The sequence below is a fragment of the Schistocerca serialis genome, chromosome 4 (genome assembly GCF_023864345.2).
Source record: "Schistocerca serialis cubense isolate TAMUIC-IGC-003099 chromosome 4, iqSchSeri2.2, whole genome shotgun sequence".
Taxonomy (NCBI): Eukaryota; Metazoa; Arthropoda; class Insecta; order Orthoptera; family Acrididae; genus Schistocerca; species Schistocerca serialis.
In genome coordinates, this window is record NC_064641.1 from 139,666,173 (window position 1) to 139,682,143 (window position 15,971).

Below are 15,971 nucleotides of genomic sequence, written 5' to 3' on the forward strand. Positions count from 1 at the left end.
TTTCAATGAATTCTTCTACCAGATTCCATAGTTGTTCTAAATGTTTAAAATCAAACTTAATCCAGAAATTTAAGTCTAACTGAGGGGGTCATTAAGTCACCTGCACCCCCCACCTCCTTCCCGGTAGTAGATACCACCTTTCACAATGGATGTATTTAAATTTTCAGTTGTTATTTACAAAAAAAAAACTATACAATGTCTGAACTAAAAGTTGTTTAGGATAGTTGGCTGACTGGAGGAACACTGAAGCTAACTGCAATGCTATGGTGTCTGAGATCTTATGAAGGCAAACAATCTCTAATCACTTTGCTTATATCTTTCTATAGCAATGTTTGACACCAGACAATTCATATGGTAATAACTAGAAGAAACCTGTTTGGTTTTATATAGCTTGTTTTATTAACAGAAAAAATGTACAACTGAATGTATAATGTACTCTTTTGTTTTTTAATACACTGACACTTTTGTCAAGAAAATTTATCTGTGAAATTGTAACTTGATATAACAAAGATCAGAACTTAATTCAGGAAAAAATGATATTATTTATGGCTTTGCGTGAATATTTAAAATGCAGTAAGCTGTCAACTGCTGTATTGTTATAAAAGAAACAAAATGCACTTATATTAGCTGAAACTCTGAACAAGAGAGTACCCCTTATGTCAGTTTTATCTTTTTCTTCTTGCCTTTCAATGGCAAGGGACCAGGACTCTTGAATACAGTGCTAAAAAAAAGCAGAATAAATTAGTGGCATGTCAACAAAATAAGTAGCTTGTATAATTCTGCTGCTGTTTTACTTACTGGCATGTTGTGCAAATGGGACTGAATTTGCAGAATACTGTAAAAAACAAAACACAATGCAGTTACCTTATTATACAAAGTTACAATTTCAACAAATTATTAATTTAACAATGATATTATGAAAATGACATATTGGTACTCACCACATAGAGCAGGAAACAAATTATGGACACGCAAAATGAAAAAACTGTTAATCTTTTGGCAAAATATGTTTTTTGGAAATAGCAAAAACACACACACTTTCTCACAAGCACAACTCATACAGCTACCAGGGATAGTTGTTGCGTGTGTATGAGTTGTGCTTGTGTGAACGTGTGTGTGTTTTCTACTTCAGAATACAGCCTTCTGGCTGAAAGCTTACATGTTTAGCAGTTTTTTTGTTGTGCCCATCTGTGGTTCAAGCACTCTTCTGCATGGTGAGTAGCAATCTATCCTTTTCATAATATTGTTTTTGGCCCACCCTGGACTTTCCATTGTTTGTTATTACTAATTTAAGACACTACCATGGCTTTTTTTAGTCAGTGAAAATCTAATACAAAACATTATCTGCAAAGAGAAAAATGCAGAGTGGCCAGTACTTACCTTTGTGTATGCTGGTACAAGTACAGGTAATTTTGATACTTAAGATAGGCCTAGAGTCTGGAACTACATGTTCTTATCTTCAGAACAAGAGTAATGAAACATAATGGAGGAGATACGAAATGTGCATTAGTCATTCAGGAGGGGGCTTGTAAGGAGACATGGGGCAAGCAGGAGGTGCAGGATGAGAGCTGCAGGTAGTTGAATAACTAAGTATGGGTAGAAAAGAACCGAAAGAAAGGTAAAGAGGTAGTGTGGGGCTTGGAAAACACATGGAATAAAAGATCAATGGAGACTGAGTGGAAAATTAAGCAGAAAGAGAACAGATGTAAACACTGATCTCAACAGAAGAAAAGAAGGAATAACGACCACTACAATTCATTTTGTTAAACATGGCGTGTCATGTGCACACTATGAAAGCAGGCATGAACCAACTCTTGAAGTGGTTACATAGGATGCTGAAGGGTACAAAATGCTCTCATCAGTGACAAAATATTTCACCTCTGAAGCTGAGTGCAAATTTGGTATCAGTACTAGAAGTGTGGTAGAGGAACCATCTCATACTGTACTCCCCCTCCCCTCACACACACAGACTTAGGGCAGTAACAGTACTGTGTGTGTGTGTGTGTGTGTGTGTGTGCGTGTGTGTGTGTGTTTTAGCTGTGAAGAAAACTCTTGTCTGAGAGCTTAGAAGTTTATCTTTTTCTATCTATCAGTCTGTATGTTGTTCAGCCTCCTCTACTTGGTGAATAGTGATCTATCTTCATATGTTGTTGTTGTTGTGGTCTTCAGTCCTGAGACTGGTTTGATGCAGCTCTCCATGCTACTCTATCCTGTGCAAGCTTTTTCATCTCCCAGTACCTACTGCAACCTACATCCTTCTGAATCTGCTTAGTGTATTCATCTCTTGGTCTCCCTCTACGATTTTTACCCTCCACGCTGCCCTCCAATACTAAATTGGTGATCCCTTGATGCCTCAGAACATGTCCTACCAACCGATCCCTTCTTCTGGTCAAGTTGTGCCACAAACTTCTCTTCTCCCCAATCCTATTCAATACTTCCTCATTAGTTATGTGATCTACCCATCTAATCTTTAGCATTCTTCTGTAGCACCACATTTCGAAAGCTTCTATTCTCTTCTTGTCCAAACTATTTATCGTCCATGTTTCACTTCCATACATGGCTACACTCCATACGAATACTTTCAGAAATGACTTCCTGACACTTAAATCAATACTGGATGTTAACAAATTTCTCTTCTTCAGAAACGCTTTCCTTGCCATTCTTCATATATCTTCATATATGCAATGAATATGACTCATTTACCAGTGATCCACAATACGATGCAAAATTAAACTATAGTAGAATATCAACTTACTGGAGAGACAAACAGAACACACAAAACCAATATCTATGAGTTCCCGGTGGCAGAAACATGCTGCACGATAATCCACTTTGACAGGTGGAGGGAGGACCAGCTTTCCTCGGATTGGAGGCTCAGGAAGGAACACCCACTACAACAGAAGGAAAACTGTGATTCAGTAATACTGCCATGACTTAAAATACCTACAGCTTCACATCCATATAGCACCAGGCACAAAGCAGCTGCTGAAATCAACTCTGTTGTCTTGATTTGGATGGTCTATAACTGAGAAATCTATGTTACTTTTGGTAGGGACCATTAATTCGAATGGACAGGGTATTCCCTTACAGAATTCTGTGCACAGTTATTAGTGCAGAATTCATATATTACATGTCTGCTCTCACAAATTCCTCAATCTACACTAGAGTAAGTGGTTCCAGTCGTGGTAGTGGTCAAAAAATTGATGCACAGGATAGGCCTTACAACAAAATCAATCACATGTGTGTGACATATGGATTGGATTTAGAACAGGAGCAGTATAAGATTAGATTCTTCAGTTTCTCCTAGCGTATTTCTTGCACAGACAGCCCATGGATCTACTGCCGGTCCGAGGGGAAGGGATTTAATACGGCCGCACACCCTCAGGAGCTCAGTTCATCAGCGCACCTGACGATGGCGACATGTCTGATCGCCGAAATATTGTGCCCGTTGGACACTATGGACCGGCAGTACACCCATGGACTGTTTGAGCAAGTATAAGATTAAATCAAACTTGGATGCACAACAGAATATGACTTTAGCAAACACAGGAATAATCACAAGAATAAAATAATTGTTGTTAGGAAAGAGAAATTTTTTTCTTATCTAACACTGTAGTAAAAAATTGGTACCATAAAAAGAGCCTTCTGTGACAGACTCAAATATGAACGTTAAATATCTGACGAAGTCTGAAAAAAGAGACAGTTAAAACTAATGCCCACCTTAATTTAAGACTGCCCATAGAACTCACTATACAACACTCATTCACCAGTAAAACTGAAATCTTTATTGAAGAAATTCAAACATCACTTTTTGTAGCAGCTGTTACCATGGAAGATAAAGCACAAGACACAAGGGTCAGGAAAAAGTAATGCCTCTGTGTCATACCAAAATTTTATAATGAACATATTACAGTGGAATCGGTACACATCATAGCCTGAACTGTCCTCTACATGGCACTATGGTTCAACATAGTCACCATGCACTTGTACACATTTGCACCATTGTTAAATCCAAGCTTCAAAATCAGTTTGGAAAATTTCAGAGTTCTGCTTCATGATCCCCAATTTTAAAGCCGTTTAACCTCATTCATGAGGAAAGTGTATGGAGATACTGTAATGGACATCAACAATGTGCAGTATTGGGTGAAGTAGTTTGGTAATCAAGGAACAGTCATTGCAGATAAGCTGCGCAATGGCTGACCGACAACTTCTGTCCCAGGTACTAATCGAGGAGATGCTGATGAAGTGATTCAAGGAGACAGACCCATTATTACACATCAGAATTTTGAATACACCAGTGCACAGATCTTTAGCTTAGGGGAAAAAAAGACTGAATTGCACTTCCTTTGGCATCAGAGTGGCACACGTTAATTTATAGGTGGTGTGTACTTGCAGCACTCACAGCAATTCATATCCAGCACACACTGCAGCACAACCTAGAATTAGGGATAGTCCCCTGGAAAGTGTTTATCTCTCCTGTGCATGGTCAGTGTCCAACATATGGAAGCTTCAATTTAAGAATTAAATATGTGAGCCAAATATATGCAAAGTCAGTTCTAGGGCTCAAAAATATTACACTACAAAAAACAATGCAGGAAAAGACAGATTACTATTCACAGTAAAGAAGACACGTCAAGTTGCAGGCAGGCACAATTAAAAGACACTCACATATAGCTTTCGATCACAGCCTTCATTATTAAAGACACACACACACACACACACACACACACACACACACACACACAAGCAAACATGCACATCTCCTGCACACATGACCACTATCTCCAGCACCTCGGGCCAGAATGCAATGTCACATGGAGCAACAGTAATCTCGAGGGGTTCGGGAAGGGGAGGGGGTAGTAGTGTAAGGGTGGGGAGAGAGACAAATGCTGCCTGGTGGAGTGTGCAGGGACTGGACTGCCAACAGGCACTACGTCAGGAGGCTGTGGGGGTAGGGAGGTGGGGAAAAAAGGAACAAACAAGAAGAGGAGTGGGGAAAGACAGGCAGATGCATTGTCAGAGGTCTGTAAATAAACAGGATGGGAGACGAAAATGGGGAGGAGATGACAGGACAGATGGATTGGAAACTGTTGGGTGGAGGGTGTGGAGACAGTATGTTACTGTAGGTTGAGGCCGGGATAATTACGGGAGCAGAGAATGTATTGTAAGGATAACTCCTATCTGCACAGTTCGGAAAATCTGGTGTTGGAGGGAAGGATCCAGATGGCTCGGGTGGCAAAGCAGCCTTTGAAATCAAGTGTGTGATGGTCAGCTGCATGTTGTGCCACAGGTGCGTGAGGAGTGCTTGATTGTTTGTGTGTGTGAATGTTGTGTGCGTCTCTCTTTACTGATGAAGGCTGTGGACAAAAGCTATATGTGAGTGTCTTTTAATCATGCCTGTCTGCAACTTGACGTATATCCTTTACGACAAGCAATGTGTCTTTTCCTACATTGTTGATATTCCTACTTGGAGTTTCCATTGTTTGAAATATTACACTACTACTGAATTCTGTAAATACTACCTTCTGTGTAATAATACATTGATCTTCTAAGCTGTTAGACTGCATAATATTCCGTTTCAAAATTCTAAAATACTCGATATTTCAATCCCTCTGCTGGCATCTTCTCCAGCATTATCCTGGTGACCTCAGATGGCTGAAAGCAATTGAAAAAGCCTTGTCATGTCCCCTTATAATAGACTTTTTCCTGCAATTTTTCAGGGAAGTGTGAAGATCTTCAGGCTGCCACTGGTGGGTCATTGCCGTTGTGTCAATACTACCACAGTAGATAGTGAAGGACAAGGAAGCACTAACCGTGAGTGACATTTATTTAAGAAGAAGTGTAAAGTCTGTGATAGTGAGTCATCATGAAGAATGTGACTGGGTAATTGACTTTAATAAAATACAAGTGCTAGCCAAAGAAAGTAATATTTATAGAAGGAAAGTTCAGGAAGCTGTTGCACTCTTGAAGAATCAGTGCTATTTAAATGGAGATGATGGCTACAGGCTCTAAGCACTGTGGCTATCTGCCATCAAGGAATTAATACTAAGCATGGTGCATGAGGAACATAAAAATTATCATGAAGCCACCACGACAGCATGACAAAAATAATATTTTGTAATAAATTAAGGACGGCTCCATCTTTTTGCAAGTACACAAATTATTGCTTTATCACCCAAACATGTTTCACCACAGTTGTGGCATCCTGAAATATTTTCATACAGGTTATTTTTAGATTAAGGAATATGATATATCAGATTTTGTTTCCACTTAAATTTTATGTCCACTTTCCTTCTATTTAACATGTGTGTGTCCTGTGGCTGCCATAAAAATTCTGCCACAGGTCTAAATTAGTATACCATGTCATCAGTTAAATGTTAGAAAATTGTCTGCATTTAATTTTTTGTTTATCAACCAACCTTTAAAATGTATGTTCTGGTAAAATTCATGGCGTATGCCTGATTTTAGTCTTAACATAATAGTATTTTGGTAGTTCTCAGCTGTGACAAGTTTGTTTTTATGTATGAAACATGTTTTTGGTTAGCTGAGCTGAACCTGTGGACATCAACAAAAGTTTTGTGAAAATTAGGTAAGGTGAACAATTTCATGTGGTTTGTTATTTATAAATTATGTTTTGTAGTTTGACAGTGTTTACTCATGTTTTCTCCTGCTTGTTTGTAAATACTGCATCCTGTTATGTTGCTGTGGCTTGGATACACATTTCACTGCATAAATTTGCGTCTCTGATAAACACAAGCTAAGTAAGGAGGCAATGCCATAGAGTACTCTCCGTATAAGTGAATTGGGATTACGTCTAGACTTGGCACTTATTTGTGTTCAACTTTTTCAGTTGCTCCTCAATACAAGAGTCAGTGAGTGTGATGGTCAAACAATGGTATGTCAGTACGATCTTCCTACGTGAATGATTTTTTAAACACAAAATTTAAAATTTAAGCTTTTGTTTTGCTGTCTTCTATTGCAACATCAGACTTGTCAATGAGAGACTGAACTGAATCATTTGACCGAGTCAGTGATTTTATGTAGGACCAGAAGTTTCTTGGGTTCTCAAACTGATACTTCACTAAGGTATAATGGTGAAAGTAGTTGTGAGATTTGTACATCATCTTTTTATAGACACATGAATTTCCGCTAACTTTTGTCTGTCAACATTTCCATGTTCTTTTCGGCTTAATCCACTTACATTGCACACATTTCTCCAGAGTACGATTTACAATTGGTTTGAACATTACTCACATTTCCTGTATGTCCATCACATTAGGACTAAATGATGTCCATTCATTCTCTTAGCAGGATGCTAAAGACTGCTTATCTGTTCTTTACAGCATAAAATCCTCCTTACTTTCTTGATGGATTTATTAACTTTAGTAATCCTCTCTGCTGTGATGACATTGTGATCACTAATCCCTGTCTCTACACTGACACTGTTGGTATGATCAGGTCTGTTTGCAGCTACAAGGTCTAAAGTATTTCCATTGTGTGTGGGTTGTTGAAGTAATTGCTCAAGACAGTTTCTGGAAAATTTGTCAGTACTACTCACAATTCTGTCTGTCGAACCACTGCAATGAATCTATAGATGTCCCAAACTATACTTGGTAGGTTAAAGTCACTTCCAACTAATAGTGTACGTTGGGGTACTTATGAACTACTGAACTTAGACTTCCTGTGAACAATTCTACAAATATTACAGTGAAATGAAGTGGCCAACAGAAACATCTGATGATTAACTTGAGTTTACTTGGATGCAATTGCTCGTGTCCTAATAACTTCACAGTTAGACTCAGTTTCAGCATCAACAGGTATAATCTTTTTGTAAACTGCAATGAACACTCCCCCTTCTATGGTGTCAAACCTGTCTTTTCATGACTTTTTAAATATTTTGGAGCTTTCTACTTCAGGTTTCATCTAGCTTTCAGTGTTGAGAATAATCTGAGTGTGACAACTTTCCCGGAGGGCAGTAAATTCAGGAAATCTGTTACAAATGCTTCGGCAATTTACTGCTAAAATTTTGACTGCCAAAGTTCCTTTATTTTGTATCAATCTGATTTTGTTCTCTGCATACTGACTGTTGATCTCAAACTAGCGCCTAGCCTAAACAGCCCCCATGTGCACTTCACAAGTACTCTGCCACCCAAGTAGCTGCTTCCTGTGTGCACCAAACCCCTGACCTATCAAGGGAAATCTACAATTCTCCAACCCATAATGCATGTCCAGAGATCTGCAGCTAAGAGTGTCACACAATCAGCAAAGCCTCTGGCTTAGTCCCTCAAAAAAAATGGCTCTGAGAACTATGGGACTTTACATCTGTGGTCATCAGTCCCCTAGAACTTAGAACTACTTAAACCTAACTAACCTAAGGACATCACACACATCCATGCCCGAGGCAGGATTCGAACCTGCGACCGTAGCAGTCGCGCGGCTCCGGACTGAGCGCCTAGAACCGCGAGACCACCACGGCCGGCGTTTAGTCCCTCCATTTAGCTTCAAATCAAAGGACCCATATCAATTCTGGGCAGGATTCTGTAAATTGCGGGCTCTGCTTGCACTCTGTGAGTGAGGATAGCAGCCACATCACTTCCAGCAGCTGCCCATACAAACTGAGAATGGCCTTAGAACCCAAGCAACCTGTTTCATTGGTGTCAACATGAGTCACAACCTGCAGATGACTGCACACTGCACCCGCAATAGCAACAGGCAGGGTCTCCCCCACATCTCAGATGATGCCTCCTGGTAGACATACCAAGTGCATATTGGATTCCTTTCCAGCCCTGGATACTATTTTCTTAAGGGGCTCCATAACTTGCCTACCACTGGAGCTCCCAATGACCACTGAAGGAGCAGCTACCTGCCCACTCACAGGGTAAACAAACAAGGTCAGATGGCCAGTCCCCACATTGACTCTCTGCCTCAAGCAACATGAAGGCATTACAGTCAATCACCGCACTGCAGTGAGGGTGGATCCCACATATACGGTGCACTTTAAGTTGCCTTGGTAGCAGAGGCAGAGGACAAAACAAGCGACATCTGAGGTGTTCCATATGAAGCGACAGATTCTCCACGACTACACGCTGAGGCAGCAGCCTGCAGATGGCTGATTGCAGCCAACACCGTCTTCAGATGTTCACGAATTGTGGCCAGCTTCTTCTGTGTATCTGCACGGCACGCACACATCTTATCCGTCCTACTTCTACTAATTTGCAAATTAAATGGCAAACACATATGGAACAAGCTAACTAAGTAATTTGATACTCCCCTGATGTATCACAACTGGCAGGTGCCGATTCGCCATTGTGTACTATTTAGCAACCATTTTTTGGCCTTCGACTGGGTCCTTGTGCTACCACAAGTTTTATCACTCAGTGGAAGTCAAAACACAGTTTATTACAAATACATCTTGTGCTCGACTGGAAAATGCCAAGTTGCAAATATGACACAAAAGAAATGAGACCAATAGTGCAATTCTGTGTATTTACGAGGACTACTCAGAAAATAACTTACATTTTGCCGCTCAGTGGTGAGAGATGGCTGTAGCGTCCTCATTTGGTGTCGGATCATCAGCTGAATCATTACTCAGATTGTGTTTATTTGCTGTGTGGTTTGCCTCTGCTGTTTTCACTGTTAATGTTTAAAACGTGAGTTGCAATAGAAAATTCTGCGAGTCGTGAAGTGCAGTTAGTGATTATGTTTCGTCTGCCAAAAAACTGAGACCAAATGAAGTTTATTAGGGACTTTTTCTTGTGTATGAAACAATGAAATGAGTGAAGCTGGAGTGAGACCACAGTGCATCATGTTTAACAGTGGCTGCACTAATGTTGACGAGGAAGGGCAAAGTTACCAGCCAAGCACTCAGTGCTGAACTGATGAAGAAAACTGATGAAAACTTTCATGAACTTGCTTGCTTCATGTTGTGATATAAAATCTAGGCTATCACAAGTTTTGTCCCAGACGAGTACCGAGGTTCTTGTCAGAAGACCATAAAAAGTACTGTATGGCAGTGTCTTTGACATTTCTCAAGGCCTAACAATGAGCATTGTGAATCACTTCTCACTCATTTCTCATTAGAAGAAGAGACATGGCTGCAGTTTGTGACTTGTGAGACAGAACAGAAGTCTTCAGAGCGTCTAAAAAAGCTGTTCATTAAAACTTGACAGAATGTGGATGATTTCAGATGGGAGCACACAGGGCTTTGACGATGACGAGCAATTGCGCACTGGTGTCCAAGCACGATTGAGGCCTCGGGCAGCAATATTCTATGACAATGGAATTAACATGCTGATGTACCACTGGGGTAAATGTCTTAATTTATATGGAGACTATGCTGAACAGTAGCCGAACAACATGCCCTTCAAATGAAGATAGTAAAAATGTTACCTTCCTTTTCTTATTTTTGTTATTGTACAACATATGTTACTTTCTGAATAGCTCTCATATTAAAAATTACTGGTGGGTGCCTTCAAAATAGAACCCATCTGATACTTTGCATTCCTCAGATGCTCTAAATATTTCTATGCATCATTTCAGTGAGGCCCTGCAGATGCTCTATCATTTTTGCCATTTGATGGATCCCAAAAACACGTATGTATTACACTGTTGTTTTCTTTACTGAGTTGGTAGATTTTTATATAAGTTGTCACAGTGTAAGGACATCGTACAAGCACACATCTTTGTAGTGGCATCACTTATACTGAAAATGAACATTCACAATTTGACCATCATCACACTCCTTCCTCAGTAATATCTCAAACAGAACACTAACAAAGAATGAGAAGAGATCAATACAAAATAATTTATTGACAAACCACTGTAAGTGTAATTGCATATCTCAAAACAAAAACAAAAAGCTCTTAAACTGAACATCTTTACATAATCTAGCAAAATCTCTTCCAACCCACCATCTTCAATTTGCTCAGCAGCCATGTTTAGTTTGAGACTAAGGAGCATGTTACATACGTAGTAGTTTTGAGAAACAATAACATTACGTTTGAGGTTGGCATTCCTGAACAATTGTTGTGAGTGGACCACACCTTCTATCAGCACATTGTGGGTAGCGAGTGTAGGCCGGAAAACTACTTTAACCTGTGTTGTTATCATAATGGTGCATTATTTCAATTTGCTTATTTAGTCTGCAGTTATCTAGTGGAATGATCTGAACAAAGGTGGATGATCGGGAATGATTGAAGAGGGTTGGATGGGTGGTGGGGACCCAAATGCATGGGTCACATGTATGTTATGTCTACCTGACTATGTACTGTGGGACTATACTACTTATTATTTCTACTTTTAGTCAAAATCATAAAAAGGATAGATTCTACTCACCATATAACTGAGATGCATAGTCACAGACAGGCAAAACAAGAAGACAGTCCTTTTATTGTGCCTATCCGCGACTCAGCATCTCTGCTATATGGCAAATAACAATCTATCCTTTTCATCATATTGTCATTATTCCATCCTTGATTTTCCAGTTTGATTTTACTTGTAGTCAAAAAAAGACTAACTTGTGTAGATTATGGCTGTGGCATGTTGGTTTATCAGCATCTGGCAAACGTGTACTGAAATACACCAAGATTTACCACATGTAATGTATTCACAGATGGGTTTCTTCTTTTTAATAACAATGAAGCAGAAAAGGGAATATATTGTTGTCATAGGTAAATTTTAGTAATTTTATTCAAACTAGAGCTCTGCTATATATATTAGCTGTTTAAGTCTTGTCAGATAACATTGTGATTGTTGCATATTGTGAAATATAGTAGTTGTAGTGCAAATTTTGTTTTCATTATTGTTCTTATGTTCTATAAATTATTACTGCTAAGATTAACCAAATTGAAATTCATTTATGTTTACTGTATCTGGAGTGACAGTTATCAAAAAATGGCAAAATACAGTTCTATAACTGTGTAATATTGGTTACTTTTCCTTTTGTGATTTACATGATATTAAAAATTATTGTTGCTGAAGCACAGAAACATACATTATCTGTAAAACTAAATAACTACCAAAGTAGAACATTCTGCCACTAACCTATAGGATACGCCGACATTTGCAGTTTTGATTTTTTTCAATTTCTTTATGTCACAATAGAGAGTTAAAATTTTTGTGTTGTGGTAGGTGATAGTCTCACCATGCATTTTTGTGAACTGAACATGAAACCAAGGGAACAAACCCTGTATTCAGATCTCTGACACAGATATAGAGAAAACAACTGTTGTTGTGTGTCATTCATAGAGCCGCATTTACACAGAGTATGAAAACATGCATCTGTGTACAACATTGCTTCAGCAAAGTCTGCAGCATGTTCGCAACAATGTGCATTGTTCGCATCCCCACTTGCATTAAGCAGGCAAAATTTCACACACACAATATTATGAAAAGGATAAATTGCCACACTCACCATGTAAAGGAGATGTTGAGTCACATCCAGGCACATCAAAAAGGCTGCTAAACGTGAGCTTTTGGCCAAAAGGACTTCTTCTAGAGTAGACAAAAAAACACACACACACACACACACACACACACACACACACACACACTCTCTCTCTCTCTCTCTCTCTCTCTCTCTCTCTCTCTCTCTCTCTCTCTCTGACCACAGTAGCCAGAGACAGTGGTCGTGGATTTTTTTAAGGCAAGGAACCAAGTACATAAGTGTTCAGAATATATATTTGAGGTTACTGATTCTCCCATTATTATGAAGTGACCCAAAAGAGTCCAAGAAGAACACTAGCAAATGAGCAAGAGACTCCAAGAAGAGCATCAGCAAATGAGAATATTAACATTTTCCCGGTGTATTGAGTACTCAATGATATTTGGGATTGCAGCTGGTCATTATTTTCGCCATGCCAATATCTCATTGACAGCCCACCTGAAGATTGGGGTGTATTTTTCCTTCTTTTCCTGCTGTTTATTTTGTAAGATTTGTGGTGGGTCTTATACCAGCACTAGCGGGAAGTTGGATCCCTGGCTGAAATAATGAGGCAGTACTTTGCCGACCCCAATACACCGCCACATGAAAGTAGTGTTACCTTTATCCTTTCTTCTCAAGGTAGCTTTTTGGTGGTCCGGATCCTTCCATGTGACCTCCCTGTCAATCCAACTGTGGTGAAGATTCCTGGTATGCTTCCGTAAGTTCACTCTACTGTGCTACTAAATAAATAGCCACATTTCTCACAAACAGGGGTATATTTTGCCCAACATTTTCACTATTACTTTTAACAACACAACTAACAATTTCTACAGTAATACCACTCTCTTGAGTACATTCAAAATGTCCGTACATGCGTACTGTAGGATCTGAGGGAGGGGGGGGGGGGGGGACAGCTAAACAACTACCACTTTTCAACTGTTCATTATACCATTGTTGGTGCATCGTTTACTCCATGGCTCTTGGATTCAGGTACTTGCTGCACCATGGCACAAATGACTCCCGGACAACCAGTGGTTGTTAAACCATTTTTACTGGTGCCCTTCTTGCCGGCTGCACGACTGCATACAAGAAAGGAAAAACACACAGTTTCCATTTCCCACTACATTTATCCTTATTCAACTTACTCACGAGCATCACTTCTCAACGGCTTTCCAATGGTGTGTTGGGATGTTTACAAATATCCCAAAACACTACAAGATTTGCGGCAGGTGTCCAGATGAAACATTGTGCATGATAGGAAACAACAACAACTGACTGCACTTCTGAAAGATCACTGAGTAACAATGCTTGCATGATGTACTACCTAGTGTAACTGAACAGTTAAACATGCCCATCCAGCTTATACAGTCAGATCTGAAAACTCAAGCCCTTTCAGTGATGTTTTTGTTCACCTTTACAACACATGGCAAAAATTTTACAGCACTGCAAACCACGATATGGTCATTCCACAATGGGTGGACAAACAGTCCCTACCTGATCATTTCCAATCTGAATAAAATTTTGCAATTAAGTTAAGCGAAAGAACATAACGGCCTTCAGAAGGGGGCTGCGAAGTGTCATGTGAGCTCTACAAAGGAATTTGGTCAAATTTAAGATTGATTAATACTGGCATCATCAATACTCTACACCTACTAATTTGCAAGCTACCTTGTGGTTTGGGTACCCATGTCAGTTTTCCCTTTTTCTTTTCCAGTCATGAATAGGTCACAGGAATCAGTCATGAATAGGTCACAGGAACTGCATACAACTTTCCATGTGAGATCCAATCTCTCAAATTTTACCTTCATCGTCTTTTCATGGGATGTACAGAGGAGGAAGCAACGTGCTCTTCCAGGAATGTATACCCTTGGAATTTTAACAGTAAAGCACACTGTGATGTAGAATAGCTCTCTTGCAGCATCTGCCACTGGTGTTGGTTGAACACCTCTGTGACACTTCTTCACTTATTAAATGAACCTTCTTTGGATCATCTCTATTGCCTCTATCAATCCTATCTTGTATGGATTCTAGACTAATGAGCAACATCCAAATATTGCTCAAACAAGAGCTTTGTAAGCTACCTCCTTTGTGGGTGGACTATGTTTCCAGTACATCTCAGTCTGTTAGGTGCTGTACCTTCAGTTAGTTTCATGTGGTCATTCTACTGTAAATCACTTTTTATGCATACTCCTGTATAGTTTATAGATGTGACTGCTTCCACTGATTGTTCTGCAATCATGTAGTCTTACAATAATGAGTATTTCTGCCTATTAATAGGCAGTATGTTATATTTGGTTATGTTCGATTGTCAATCCCTGCACCAAGCATTGAACCTCTGCAGTTCTTCTTGCATTTCTCTACAAATTTCTACAGTTGCGACATCTCTGCACATAATTAAAGAAGATGTCTGGGTCAGCTGCACAATGTTTTGTACACTTTAAACTATTAAAATTTCAAAGCAGTTTCATTCATTATTTTCATGTTGCACCAGATCAAAGTTGGAGAAAAATCAGTCATAAGCATTTTGTGGTATCTGGCTTCAACCACCAAGAAACTGCAACTTGCTTACAAATATGCCCATGACTTGACAAACTTGAGCTGACCCTGTCTATAATTTCCATTTGTACATCAGCATCGGAAGCTTTTGAGAAAGATAACATATTAGGAAGTTCCTTGCGAACAGGAAGATAACATAGTAGGAAGTTGCTTGCGAATCTAGTTTCTCACAAATTGGGTATGGTTTTTAGCATGGTAAAAATCCACATCTTGTGGGCTTTCTCAATACAAATGCTACTGCTTTATAAAGAGTATTTACATCAATTTAATGACGTTAGTTTTGGAAACCAAAATAGCATATGATCAAAAATATTTCTTTTATCTAGTGACCTGTTTCGATCATTATAATCATCAAGGATTCATTTAAAAAAGAATGTGCATAGATTATGAGTATTACAATAAGTTAATATTATAAGTAGTAGCATTAATTCACATTATCTGGAGAGTACCTTACAAAAAACATGCTTGTCTGCTTGAAGTTAGTTTTTTAAGAGGCAATTAAATTTATAGCCTAGTTGGCATCGTCATGTAGTATAAAAACATGATAGAATCATAGTAAAATAGAATTGTAGTAAACACTTGCAGTCCATTATAAATGGCTTTAGTTGACACACTGTGCTTCCACATACAGTACAAACAGTTGAGGGGGTGTGGTGGTTGCTAGGTGACACTGACCATAAGCAATGTTTACAATGGCATGTTAATAAGGTAGAGATTGATGTTTAACATTCTACACAAACCAAAACAGGATGAGTTAAAAACAAAAGTAACAAAAGTGCTAGAGATCAAAAATTGGTCCACAGCACAAAGTTAGTTAAAATTATAAATGCTAGCTTTCAAACAGACGTATGCACTGTATATATATAGTACATAATGAACTTAACTGAAAGCAGCATCTAAACACACAGGAAATTGTCACAGGCACAATGGGCTCGCAAAAACAGAGTCCTGTCGGCTAATCCTATTTCGGGTCATGTATAATGTTAAACTTCAT

General features: G+C 39.1%; 1 protein-coding gene across 3 annotated transcripts in view; it reads right to left on the reverse strand.

Moving 5' to 3' along the window:
- Window positions 1–375: 375 nt before the first annotated feature.
- Window positions 376–15,971, reverse strand: part of LOC126474074 (general transcription factor IIH subunit 3) — a 40,748-nt gene continuing 25,152 nt past the window's right edge. For 2 of the 3 annotated variants that reach the window (XM_050101483.1, XM_050101484.1), the window contains 3 exons: window positions 2,756–2,891; window positions 799–835; window positions 376–721 (listed from right to left, as the gene is read on the reverse strand). In XM_050101483.1, the coding sequence (XP_049957440.1) occupies window positions 655–721; window positions 799–835; window positions 2,756–2,891 (240 nt within the window). In that variant the 3' untranslated portion in view covers window positions 376–654. The remainder of the gene's footprint in view (window positions 722–798; window positions 836–2,755; window positions 2,892–15,971) is intronic. The other variant, XM_050101485.1, reaches the window with a different exon arrangement.